This window comes from Tenrec ecaudatus, chromosome 4 (genome assembly GCF_050624435.1).
Source record: "Tenrec ecaudatus isolate mTenEca1 chromosome 4, mTenEca1.hap1, whole genome shotgun sequence".
Classification (NCBI taxonomy): Eukaryota; Metazoa; Chordata; class Mammalia; order Afrosoricida; family Tenrecidae; genus Tenrec; species Tenrec ecaudatus.
In genome coordinates, this window is record NC_134533.1 from 10290058 (window position 1) to 10303185 (window position 13128).

At 55.7% G+C, this 13128-nt stretch overlaps 3 protein-coding genes across 3 annotated transcripts in view; all 3 read left to right on the plus strand.

Annotated features, from left to right (window-relative positions):
* Positions 1–4833: 4833 nt before the first annotated feature.
* WDR74 (WD repeat domain 74) lies at positions 4834–11669 on the plus strand. The gene is made up of 11 exons (XM_075545572.1): positions 4834–4972; positions 5046–5152; positions 5242–5363; positions 7956–8031; positions 8139–8285; positions 8437–8538; positions 10357–10457; positions 10552–10607; positions 10923–11068; positions 11183–11239; positions 11421–11669. Exons 1-11 carry the CDS (start codon positions 4909–4911, stop codon positions 11598–11600), a joined length of 1158 nt encoding a protein of 385 aa, XP_075401687.1. The 5' UTR covers positions 4834–4908; the 3' UTR covers positions 11601–11669.
* A 127-nt stretch (positions 11670–11796) lies between these two features.
* Positions 11797–12231, plus strand: TEX54 (testis expressed 54). Its single transcript, XM_075545573.1, has one exon. It carries the CDS (start codon positions 11797–11799, stop codon positions 12178–12180), a length of 384 nt encoding a protein of 127 aa, XP_075401688.1. The 3' UTR covers positions 12181–12231.
* Positions 12232–12493: 262 nt separating this feature from the next.
* STX5 (syntaxin 5) overlaps positions 12494–13128 on the plus strand; it is a 31264-nt gene continuing 30629 nt past the window's right edge. The window contains exon 1 of the mRNA XM_075545574.1: positions 12494–12651. The gene's annotated coding sequence lies outside the window, so the exon portion shown is untranslated. The remainder of the gene's footprint in view (positions 12652–13128) is intronic.

Consider the following 13128-nt stretch of genomic DNA (forward strand, 5'->3'; position numbering starts at 1 on the left):
TAACATGAGGGGAACACAGGCTGGGGGTATACACGCAATAGGAAGGGGAGGTACTAGAGCTATGGTTCTCAACCTTCCTAATGCCACAGCCCCTCAATACAATTCCTCATGTTGTGCTGACCTCCCCCCAACCAAAAAATGATGTTCGTTGCTACTTCATAACTGTCATTTTGCTACTGTTATGAATCAGGCGACCTCATTTGAGCCCCAAAGGGGGTCGCGGCCCACAGGTTGAGAACCACCGTGCTAGCGGCATACATGTGACAGAATGGAACATATGTACCAAGATGGCAGAGTTAAGATGGCAGCCTAACCTTAGCCTTCTCTGAGTTGCCTTGACCTTAGGTGTCTTTGAGCTCTTTTCCAGGGGAATAATCCATGATCCGTATCAGAAGAGAGTGGGCTCCCCTTAGAGTGGGACAGACAGTAGGATCTGGTTGCTCTCCATGGCGGACAGCCTTCAAGCAGTTGACCTTCAAGCTTATATAGTAGCAAACATGTGCTTACAAGTAGCACCTTAAACTTGGCATTAGTATGGGGGCGAGGGGGACATTGTGGGAGATAACTTACTTAGGAGAGTGTGACAGGACCACATCTCCAACTTATGCACGTGAAGGTCTCTCTCCACAGGAGCCCTGGCCTCCCAAACACCTTAATATATGAACGTAGAGAATTTGTCTGCTTACACTCTCTTCCCAGTTCTGTTCCCCACACCTATTGCTGGTGAGTTAATTCTGACTCATAGTGACGCTGTGGGACAGAGTCAAAATGCCCTTCTGGAGCTGGTGGGTAGATTTGGTATATGTGTAAGTATATTCGTAGGACTGTGAGGTTTCTCCAGTGGGTAATGCCCCAGTACTTGGCGTCATACATGAAAGAATTCATAAAAAGAAAGAAAGAATTCATGCTGAAGCCCGTTTTTAATCCAAGTGAGTTTTTATGAAAGATGGGAGAAGTTATCAAGTTTTACAGTCTCAAAGAGTACACGCTATTTCAGGGAAGTGTGCTGAGATGCAGGGAAGCCACGCCGGGGCCAGGGCCCACAACTGAACATGAGCAATGTTGTGGAACAGTGCACCCCCACGGGCAGAACTGGGCCAGAGACAGCGCCACGGCATGAGGGGGCGCTGGGGCAACGTAAAAGAGAGAAGAGAGTCCTCTCCAACCTGCCACTGACCAGGAGCGGGGTAAAAAAGAGAAGGACCTTCGCACAGCCAGGACATTTAGAGCCTCTGTCTGGGGATGCATTTTTGATGGTATTGGTCAACCACATTGCGATAGTTTATTGTGCCAGCCTGGCTGATAAACACAAGTAGGATTAACTGAAGGGCAGAGGGATAAATGGCTCGGTGAGCCTCGCCTTGCTTGTTCTGTGCCTCAGTTTAAAGGGTACACTACCTGTGGGATGCCTAGCCTGTGGACTGTGTCGCTGTAAGTTGAGGTCCCTTTAAGCCCAGATGATTGGAATGTTCATCTCTGGAGCTGGGGACCGACAGTTGATGACCTGCCTTGCTGTTTGCTGCCTGGATATATATAGCCCAGCTCTCTCTACAGAAGGGGACTGGCAACTGGCGGCTCTCAAAACCTTAAAGGACTGCTAGTGTCTCACTGCTTTATAATTTAATTGTTAATTTATTGTATTATCTATCTGTATATAATTTAATGGTTCATTTCTTGAATTATATATCTATCTTTATAAATATATTTATAAATAATTACTAGGAATCTGGTTTGTCTCTCTAGAGAACCCTGAATTAAGCCCACCTGGATCCTGGATCTAGTTTGGGCCACCCAGATGTACCGCACCACCTGGCTTGGGGCTGGAATTGGAGCATGCCCACTTTGGGGGGTCTTCATGGGTGGCTAATGCTCACCTGATTCCTCCCCAACCCCCTCTATGGACCAGTACAGACATGGGAGGGACAACCCCCTTTTCCTATCCTGGCTAGCTGCTGCCCACCCTACATAGGTCTGAGTCCACTTATTCTCCCACCCCAGTCTGGCTTAGATAGCCCTGTGAGCACCTTGCTGTCTGTTGCTGGGGGGGTCGCTGCAGGGCTGGGTACCTCTGTTGCCTTTTACTCCTGTTCTTGGAAGTGCCTTGCTTTGACTTGGTTGTTTGGGGCTCTGATAGCTACATCGCCTGGTGTCAATTTGGGACTTGAGAGGATTAAGAGTGGCTGGGGTGGAGTCCAGTCTGTCAACCGGGTCATAGCCAGAGGCCTCTGTGTGGGCATGGCCTTCCCCTGAAGATGCTGGCAATTCCTGAATTTCCTCCTTGGAGGCAGGATAGACTCCCTCACTGCTCACTCCCTGCGAGACATCCCTGTGGAGAAGATACATGGAGCGAGGCTGATGGAGCCAGACCTCTAGAGCCGGAGAAGCCACGTGGAAAGCCCTGCCAACGCTGAGATGCTTACACCGCCACTGGATCTGTAAGACTTCCAACCCACTGGCCTATGATTGTGGGGAGAGGTCAAACGCTTACAGACATCCTCCCCAGGGTAGTTAGTCACCAGACTATATGGCAGGCCTCACTCCCTGCTACTGGGGACAATAAACTATTCCTCCTTGAGGCCTGAGACCAAGCGTTCACACCTTACTGATAATGGTTCCTATGGAGATCTATGGAATAGGTCAAAGTTAGGCCACCATCCTGAACCTAGGATCCCTCCCCTTCCTATTGCGTGTGTGTCCCTGGACCACCCCCTCTCATTACTGTATTACCTGTAGAACAGCTCCTTCCAGTGATGTATGTCCTCACCTGTAATTGGGGGGCTTGCATGTCCCCAGAGAAGATAAAAAGCCTGGGCTAGCATTAAATGTCTGTCTCCCTCCACGTGGACCATTGAGTGGAGCTGAGGTGAACATGCTACCATGAATTGTATATGACTCCATTTATTTCAGTACTTCACTTCTATCTCTCATGCTCTCTATGACTTTACTATGATCTTTACTTATTATCGCTGTACAATTGCGCCTACCGGACTTGTAATGATGTGTTAGGGGCTGGCTTCCCCTGACATATGATCTTCCTGCATTTGGCATCAGTGCATATGTTTCATGAGTCCGAAGAGGACTTGATAGATTGGTATCAGACATATGGGCTAATATCAGACTTACGGACTTGGTCTGAACAGTGCTGGGATGTTTTCTAAATGTTCAAATGCTCTTGTATAAAAACCTCTTTCTTATTCACACGAGTCTCTATGAATTTGTTTCTCTCATCTACTCAGACTAGCACAGGGGCTAGATTTCTCCACATTGTGCATTGCCTTGCCATTCACCAGAGTTGGCACGCATCTGCTGTCTAGTTAGTGATGTTCCCTCCTACCTCCCCCTGCCAAAGTGTGTGTGTGTGTGTGTGTGTGTGTGTGTGTGTGTGTACCCGTTCCTCAACCTCTTATAATGGTGTCTCATCCAATAGTTGGTCCTTTGTGATTGACTTATTTCACTGGGCATGTCCTCTAGGTTCATGCACATTGTGTAGCTCGATGAACCTATGGTTATTCCTTAGCATGACTTAGTACAGAGGTCAGCAAACATGTGAGACAGAGAAGCCAGTCCTCTCCCTCACAACAATTTAAAACTTGAGAACCATAAATATGTTTACACATGGAATCACCGTGATCTGAATTATAGCTTTATTTTCATTTTCAATCTTACTTTAGAGCCGCCTATGTGAGGTTTCTCACGTGGGTCATACCTCGGTTCTTGGCTTCACACAAGAAAGAATTCGTGCAGAAGCCCGTTTGTAATCCAAGTGGGTTTTTGTGAAGGACGGGAGAAGTTTCCGGTTTTACAATCTCAAAAGGGTACACACCAAGGGTACAGGTACTTGGCAGCGGAAGCTGCGCGGAAGGTCACAATTGGACATGAGCAACCTCGAACAGCGCGCCCAGCCCTGGGGAACTGAGGCCAGAGAGAACATGCAGCAACGCAGGAGCAGGGTAAAAACAGAACTGCCTACCTCCAGCCAGGTATCTCAAACTTCTGGTTAGGGAGGTGTGGCTGATGGTATTGGTTGACCCCGTTGGCCGTGTTAAGGCCACCTGGGTGGTGTCATGAGCCTGGACATACTTTGGGCCGCCCAGGTGTACTGCCCACCTGGTTTAGGACCTGAATTTAAGCATGCCCAGTTAAGGGGTCTTCATAGGTGTCTAATGGTCACCTGATTCCTTCCCAACCCTTTCCCTGGGGGCCTGTACAAGCATGGAAGGGACAACCCCCTGCCCCTATCTCTAGCTGCCTAACACATGTCAATCCCGAAAAAGAGATGCAAATAGCCGCTTGATTACCTTCAAGACCCGCACATCGGTCCTCAAACTTTTTAAACAAGGGGCCAGTTCACTGTCCCTCAGACCCGTTGGAGGGCCGGACTATAGTTAAACAAAAAACTGTGAACAAATTCCTATGCACACTGCACATATCTTAATTTGAAGTAAAAAACACCTGGCAGGCCAGATAAATGTCCTCGGCGGGCCGCATGTGGCCCGCGGGCCGTCGTTTGAGAACGCCTAAATTGACTTAGACCAGCATCTCTGGATTTCAGTTTTGCAAAGCAAAACAAGCGAGAGCGGGCAGGGACCCGTTACACTGCGGCCTCTGGAAAGGCCCCGAAGCGACCTTAGGTGGAGCGGACGCGACGTCCTCTGATGACGCCGACGCCGCGCCCTCTGATGACGCAGACGCCGCGCCCTCTGATGATGCAGCGCCCTCTGATGACGCCGACGCCGCGCCCTCTGATGACGATGACGACGACGCCGCGCCCTCTGATGACGCCGACGCCGCGCCCTCTGATGACGACAACGCCGCGCCCTCTGATGACGATAACGACAACGCCGCGCCCCCTGATGACGCCGCCGTCGCCGCGCCGGAAGTAGGAGCTCCGGCTCCCGGAGAGCTGCCATGGCGGCGACGGTGGCGCGGTGGAACCACGTGTGGGTTGGCACCGAGACGGGGATCCTGAAAGGTAGATGGCGGGGCCGAGCGTCGGGGGGCGCGGTGGGGGGCGACCCGGCGCGCCTGACGCCCGCGTCCCGCAGGGGTGAACCTTCAGCGCAGACAGGCGGCGAACTTCACGGTGACCGGCCAGCCGCGGCGGGAGGAGGCCGTGAGCGTCCTGTGCTGGGGGCCGAGCGGGGAGACTCAGGTGAGGGGTCGCGCTGGGCGGAGCCGGGGGCTCGGGGACGCGGCAGCCGCGCCCTCCTCGCCATCCGGCTTTTCTCTGCCCACCCCCAGATCCTGGCGGGCTGCGCGGACGGAACGGTGAGGCGCTTCTGCACGGAGGAGGGCAGGTTCCAGGGCCAGAGGCACTGCCCCGGCGGGGAGGGCACCTTTCGGGGCCTCGCCCAGGCCGACGGGTAAGAGCGGTTCCCCGCGCCAGGAGCGCTCAGAAACTCTCGGGACCCCAGTCAAGACGATCAACCCTTAGGTGACATGGGCCCGCTCAGTGACAGGGACCTGGGGTCCGTGGCCATGGTTCTTGTTTTAACGAGGAGCTGCCCGGTGTCAATCAAGTGCCAGGCGCAAAGCGCAGGGACCCGAGTGCTCGCAGCCTCTGGGGTTTTCAGCCCGGCTCCATCCGGGCATAACTTGAGGCATGATCCGGAGCAAGTCAATCGTTTTGATCCCGTTTTAAATTGAGGCTTCCAAGGTGAAGGGTAGGAAGCGGGTGGGGAGTGTTAGTGATCGGAAATGTCAGGCTGTGCAGGCTGGGTGTCCATCCTGCTGGGTGAGGAGGCCCGGGAAAGTTCTGTGTGGGATGGGCTGTGGGAACAGGGCCGTAGAGCAGTGGTTCTCAACCTTCCTCATGCCGCGACCCTTTCCTACAGTTAGTCCTTCGTGTTGTCGTGACCCCCAACCGTAGCATTATTTTCGTTGCTATTTCATAACTGTCATTCTGCTACTGTTAGGAGTCGTCATGTCAATATCAGATGTGCAGTCGATATTTTCATGGTGACAAATGGAACATCATGAAAGCATAGTGATTCATCACAAAAACAATATGTCATTATATCCTGTGAACTATTTATTTCTAATGACAAATCAATGAAAGTTTGTCTTGAACATGCTGTCGCCTGGGTAAGAGTCTTCACACCGCTTGCTCGTAGGTGGCCGTATCTGCATGTGGGCAGACCTGCCTGGAGATGGGATAGAGGGGCGGTGTCTCGGTTCCTAAACCATCGGAAATAGGTGTTTTCCGATGGTCTTAAGCGACCCTTGTGAAAGGGTCGTTTGACCCTCAAAGGGGTGGGTCGCGACCCACAGATTGAGAACCACTGCCTTAAAGCATGGGTTGAATTTTGTTTTAACCGTTTTATTGGCACATATCACATAGTTCGATAGTTCCATCATATCAGAAGAGTTGTACAATCATCGGCACGGGGTTAGGATTCTGGCAGATGGAAAGGAGAGGGAGCAATGTAGAAAGAGCACAGTGATCGGAGAGGCAAAGTTTGGTCCTAGGCTACGGGGACCATTTCAGCAGAGAGAGAGGGCGCCGGGGACAGAAGCCCAGCAAGTAGAGTGGGTGTGGGGGAGAGGCAGTCCATGCAAAGGGAAGGACCTGGGTAACAAGGTGTGCGAGTTGTGCTTTGGCAGGTGTTGGGGAACAATGAAGAAGCCGCTGAAAAACTTGAGTAGCTTCGAAGCATGTTCAAACCCTGAAAACCCAAACAAACGAAGCAGAACGTTGCTGGAGCTACTGCCCGCAGACGGGCCCCTCGGGGCCGAGGGCACTGGAAATGTGCAATCTATGTGCCAAACAATCATCGGAGAAGCTGGATCCACTGGATCCCAGTGGCTGCACACCTGGGCTCAGGCATTGGAACAGCTGTGAGGCTGGCGCAGGACAGAGCAGGGTCTCCTTCTGTTGTGCGCACGGTTACTATGGGTCGGAGCCGGCTCAGTGGCACCCAACAGCAGCAGCAGGTGGTGGGGAGAGCTGTGGACCTGTTGTAATGTGAGGGCAGGTGGGGGAGCGCCGATGGGAGACTGGTGCCTTAGCCCCAGAAATTGATCGTGAGAGCCTGAGCCAGGGTGAAGAGGGCAGGCCCCTGCGAGAGGAGCCTGGGCACAGGTCCCCCCGAACCTGGGAACAGACTGAGTTGGACTTCAGAGAAGGGTGCTGTGAAGAAGAGACTGATTTTAATGCCTGGGACCCACAACAAGATGTGTGAGAGAAACTGGGATTTCACTTTTCCAAGCCAGCCTCGCCTCAGTCCTTTCAGAGATGCAGATTCTGAATCCCAGTACCAGTGCCGGACTTCAAATGCTGACAGACCAGCAAGGCCAGAGGCCCCGAGATTTCCAGTTCTGATTCTTACACTTAAGAGCTAAGTGGGAGGATCGTTGGCTTGTGCAGAGCTTTGGTTTCCTGTTCTGACACTGGCTGGCTCTTACCCGTTGGGGAAACGAAGTGAGAGCAGACGTGGAAGCTGTCAAGCTCTGCCCAGACTCCAGCTCCCTAGGGGCTTCCGTAGGAGCTGAGTTGATGGGAGAAAGTCTCCCTACTAATTAAAATTTTTAAATTATTTCTTATTTTACTGGGAGCGCTTACAGAGATCACACCATTCCACAGTTTAATCACATCGAGCAGTCTTGTACAATTGCTACCACAACCCGTTTCAAGCATTTTCTTTCTTGAATCTTCTGACATCAGCTCGTCTTTCTCCCCTCCCTCCCTCCCTCCCTGTACTCCAAGCAACCCTTTTTTTCCCCGTCACGGTGTGTGTGTGTGTGTGTGTGTGTGTGTGTGTGTGTGTGTGTGTGGCATATCTTACGGAATCGAATATATCCATTCGCATACAATTCTGATGTTCAATCCCACCGACTGGGTTGTAGACCCCCCCCCCTTCTAATTTGATATTTAGTTGACTTGGGGCTCCACTAGAGCCTTTTGGTTCCCCCTTTACCCCCCACCCAATTCAACTCCATCCTCCCTCTCTCTGCAGCAACCTCATCACGTGCGTGGATTCTGGGATCCTCCGGGTCTGGCAAGGCAATGACAAGGAGGCCTTTTCCGACCATGTGAGGCTCCCTGGGGTGTGTGGGCTGGGTGGGAGCCTGATGAAGACTTTGGGGCAGGGAGATTTTTTTGGGGGGGGTTGTCTACAAGATGACTCTCATCTTTGCAGCTTTTGGAGCTGAAGGTGGGCCCCAGGGTGTGTAAGATGCGACAAGACCCAACCCACCCCCACATAGTTGCTACTGGCGGAAAGGAGAATGCTCTGAAGGTGTGGGACCTCCAGGGGTCTGAGGAGCCTGTGTTCAGAGCCAAGAACGTGAGTGACGGGTGTACAGGGTCCGTGCTGGTTTCCGGCCTGGTTCGGACTCACTGGCTGGACTGAGTGAGAGGCCGGCTAGGCTTTAGAGGGTAATGAGGGGGCACACAGAGTCCCACAGCCCCTAGTCTCCATCTACCCATCCCACCAGGTTCGGAACGACTGGCTTGACCTGCGGGTTCCCATCTGGGAACAGGATATACAGTTCCTCCCTGAGTCCCAGAAGCTGGTTACCTGCACAGGGTACCACCAGGTGAGCATCCTATTTGGGCCAGGAGCATCTTCCCCGTGCAGGTCAGTCCCCAGCCCGGCATGGCCGCCCTTCTCACCAGCCCTTTTCCCACCAAGAGCTCTTCCTCAGCCTGCTCGGAGCCAAGGACGTTCCCTTTTTCCCTCTGGGATGGACTTGCCTGGGAGAGAGCAGACAGGGAGATCCTCTTCACCCTGGGGCCCGTTGGTGCGAGTGTGCTGAGAGGACATTGGGCTCGGGCTCAAGGGAATGCTCTAGCCCGGGCTGCCTCTCAATCGCTTCGAAGCCCTCTGCTCCTCTCCCTGGCTTCACTGTACCGGAAACAGTACTCCCAAGACCCAGACAGAGTGGAGCTCTTGCATTTGCCCTGTTTCCTTCGCTCCTGCATATCTGGAGTCTGGTCTTAGCCACATGCGTCCGCTCAGAACACATACACAAGAGCGTCCTTTCTCCTCCCTCCATCAGACTAAACGCCTCTGCTAGAGCTTCAGCCTTTCCTGACAGTTGACCTGGCCTTCCCCTGCACAGGCAGATGAGGGGAGGCAATGTTGACACCTGACCATGGCTGTGCTGCCCCACTGCCCAGTCGGGGGTGGGGGTGGGGGGCTTCTCGGGGTGGGGGGCTTCTCCACTCAGCCCTTTCCATGTCTGCTCCTAGGCAAATGTGTACCATGCAGGAGCCCCGTCTGCACAATCCTGCTGACGTGTTCCAGGAGCACTTGAGCTTTGCTCTTGCCTGGGGCGGCCGCACAGAACTCAGAAGACATACTTAGAGTTGAGTTTATCAAGGAAGTAACTGCTGTCACAGATGTTGGAAGATGATATAAGGAAGTGGTTTGGGAGTCAGGTGAAGAATAGAGACTGAAAGAGTTTTAAGATGCCTGGTAGGAAAGGCCTAGATTGCCTTGAAGACCTTGTTGATGGGATCACCGGTGAAGGCAGTTCTTCGGAGGGCTCCCAAGGAACGGAGAACTGTTAACACCAGAGATGGTACAGACCACGGGGAGAAACAGCAGCAGCAGAACCGAGACAGGGATGGTGTGTGCCTGCAGCCCAAGGCTTACCGGCCGGCAGAGTGGGTTGCTCCAGGCACACACGTGTTGGTAGCATCCAAGAGCTTTGTGACAGTCAAGCAGAGCAGAGGCCAGATCAGCTCAAAGCGCCCAAAACCTGAGACATCCAGGGATCAGGAAGCAGAAGCTGACGGGACCAGGAGCCTGGGAAGCAGCACTGCCTTGGTCTCTAAGGGTGGAGCCACAACCCAAGGGGCGGTGGGGGATCAACTCAGCATCAGGACCAGGAAATGTGTAAGCGAAGGCTGGAAGGCCCCCATGAAGGGGGAGAGCACATCTTTTCCTTTCAGTGCAGATGGCTGTGCAAACAGTGGGTGTCTCTCTCTCTCCAGGGCACACCCCTCACCATTCAGGCTTCCCCTTGGCTGGGCACGGCCCTCGCTCAGTTGTGCGGGCTCCTCTGCCGTCAGGCTCTTCATTGCTAAGTGACCCAGCTCGTACCCCAAGTAGAGCTCTTGTTGCATTCCGAGTAGCAGGGTTCTACAGACCCGCCCTCTACAGTGCCTTCATCTTTAACAGTAAAAAACCCTCTGGGCGGAGAGCGCTCGGGCAAAGGGCATCTCCCCGGCTGGTTTCCCAAAGAACCCAGGCAAAAGGTCACAGAAAGGAATTGATTACACACAACACCTTCCCACGAGTTGGTTCGATGCCCAGATGAGAACGTTGGGCCAAGCGGGTGACAGGGCATTGTGGGGCAGCTGGAGAAGGTGTGTGTGCCCCAGGGTATGCTGACGCAGTCTTCCTCCAGGTCCGAGTCTACGATCCGGCCTCACCCCAGCGCAGGCCAGTCCTGGAGACCACCTATGGAGAATACCCGCTAACAGCCATGACCCTCACTCCAGAGGGCAAGTAAGTCCTGGGCCGGGGGGGGGGGGGGGGGAGGGAAATGGGGGACTGGCTTCAGAAGTCCCTGTGCCCACACCTGCTGCTGGCCTCTCTTCAGCTCGGTGATCGTGGGAAACACGCATGGGCAGTTGGCAGAAATTGACCTCCGACAAGGTGAGTGGGCTAAGTGAGGGTCCTTCGGAGTTGGGGGGGGGGGTGAGGCACGAAAGGCAGGACCCCTCTGAGGCAATGCAGTGGAGTGGGGGCAAGCACTATTCTGCTATGCGGTTGCCCAGGTTCGAATCCTGGTTGCGCCCACAGTGTGTGACCTTGAGCATGTACATCCCTGCTGGACCTCCCTCTGAAGAGGAAAGTCACTGCAGGCCCCCGCGCAGCCTCAGCTCAGGCCGATGCTGACGAGTGACCAGTGAGAGCTCTCAACAAGAAACGGCTGTGGCCGGCCGGTGCTCATGCCCCTGTTGTCCTCAGGGCGCCTCCTGGGCTGTCTGAAGGGGCTGGCAGGCGGTGTCCGGGCGGTGCAGTGTCACCCCTCAAAGCCCCTCTTAGCCTCCTGCGGCCTGGACAGAGTCTTGAGGATACACAGGATCCGCAACCCACGGGGCCTGGAGCACAAGGTGAGCGCCCAGCACTCTCAGTCTGGCCCCTCACAGTCCCTGACGCCCAAAGGGGCCCCATTCCACCCGCTTCGTCTCATCTGGCCTCCTGAAGGCCCCGCATCTGTTTTGCAGGTTTATCTCAAGTCTCGGCTGAATTGCCTCCTCCTTTCCGGCAGGGACGACTGGGAGGTGAGTGACTGAGGCCAGGCCTATGGGAGCCAAGGGTGGCCACTTCCTGTCCCACAGCCCCATAGCCACACAGCCATGGTGCGCTTGGTGTTCAGGGAGCAGGAAGTGAGGGGAGGTGGAGTCCCTGGAGGGAAGCCTCCCTCCTGGGAACCCTGATTTCCAGTCCCCCTTCATTCACCAGGATGAACCCCAAGAACCTGAAGAGCCCAAGGTGTCCCCAGAAGACACAGAGACGGACGAACTCTGGGCTTCCTTGGAAGCCGCTGCCAAGCGGAAGCGCCCTGATACCCACGAGCAGAGCCAAGGACCCCCCCAAGCCAGACATAAAAAGAAGAAGCGCCCAGGGTCCACCAACCCCTGAGGGCCCCACCACGCCACTGTTTTGTTTTGTTTTTGTATCCACTTTGTAAATAAACATCCTTGATTTGGATGCGGCCGTTTATGATGGCAGACAGGAGAGCGGGTGGGCGCGGGGTGTTTCTGACGTCACAAACGTCGGTGAGGGTCCGTGGGCGGGCGAGCGCGGGGCTGGCACGGAGTGCAGGCCGAGCGGGGTCATGGGCTGCTGCCAACACAAGGACTCTCAGACCCCTCATGAGGCAAACAAGGAGTCCGAGGAAGGTAGGCGGGCAAGGGCTTGCTTGGGCTGGCGCCGGAGAGGGGGCTGCCCGGGGACCCAGGGAGGCGGGCCAAAGGGCCAGGCGCTCAGCCGCCCCGTCGACCCCATAGGCACCGAAGGGTCCGATTTCACGGAGTCCCAGAGCCACCGGAGGCGCAAGTCCAATGAAAGCCTTCTGATCACCGTGCTGTGGCGCCGACTCTCCCTGTTCAGCCGGCGGGGCTCCTCGCGGTCCACCAAGAGGCAATCGGGACAGAGTCAAAGGAGAGCGTTCCAGGAGCCCGCCCGGGCGGGGATCCAGGAGGAATCGGAGAAGGGGTGACCCCAGCCCTGCCCTCGCTTCACCCCAGCCTCTAGAGAATAAAGTTTCTAACGTGGATGCACGAGCGCCCGTTCCTCCGCTAGCCGGCAGCCTCCGAGTCCCCGAGGGCTGCAGGGCCCTCTCGGGGCAGCACCCGGGCAGCGGGCTCTTTAAGGCGACGCTGCGACCAGGCTGCTGGCCCCGCCCCCGGGCGCCAGCCAGCCCGGCCCTCCGAGGGGGCGGGGCCACGGCCTCGGCCAGCCAATGGGAGGGTGAAGTCGCGCGTACGCGAGGGGGCGGGGCGCGTCTCGCCGACTCGCGGAGTTCGAAAAGGCGTGGCGCCGCGCTTTCGTCGCCAGGGGCGGGGTTGCGTGTGGGTGACGTGGCGGCTTCTAATCTTTGGCCCGGTTTCGGCGGTCTGAGCCCCGGGAGGAGGTGGTGACGGCCTGGGAGGCTGTGGCATTGGCCGCGGTGGCAGGCGGCAGTGAGGAGGTAGGATTCCCTGAAAGAGGGGGTCCGGCCGCCGGGACGGCGGCTCTCTGCGGGCGGCGACGGGCCTGCGGGGGGAGGGGAACTGGGACCGGCCGGCTAGGGTGGCCGGCCGGGCTGAGGGGGTGTGTGAGCGAATGCCTGGCCGTCCAATCAGGGACGGGCCTGCCAAGACAGATGCCGCTAGTAGCCAACCAGGGATTGTGGTCTGTCAGGGGGCGGGACTTGGATGCGGGAGGGACTTCCGGATTCAAATAAACACCTGGAGGTCCTCCGCCCACCGAAGTGTGTCCCCCGCCTTAGAAAGCTGGTCACCGCTTTCCCCTGAGGAGCTAGAGGGTCCAGGTGGGGGTCTGGAGCCGCCGCACCAGGCGACCTGGAGCCTCAGGGCCCGGGGCCAGCGCTCTGATCGCCCCGAGCTAAGTTGGAAGAGGAGTCTGAGGAGGGGACGACTGGACCAGGGAGGCAGCGGGGGCCCTT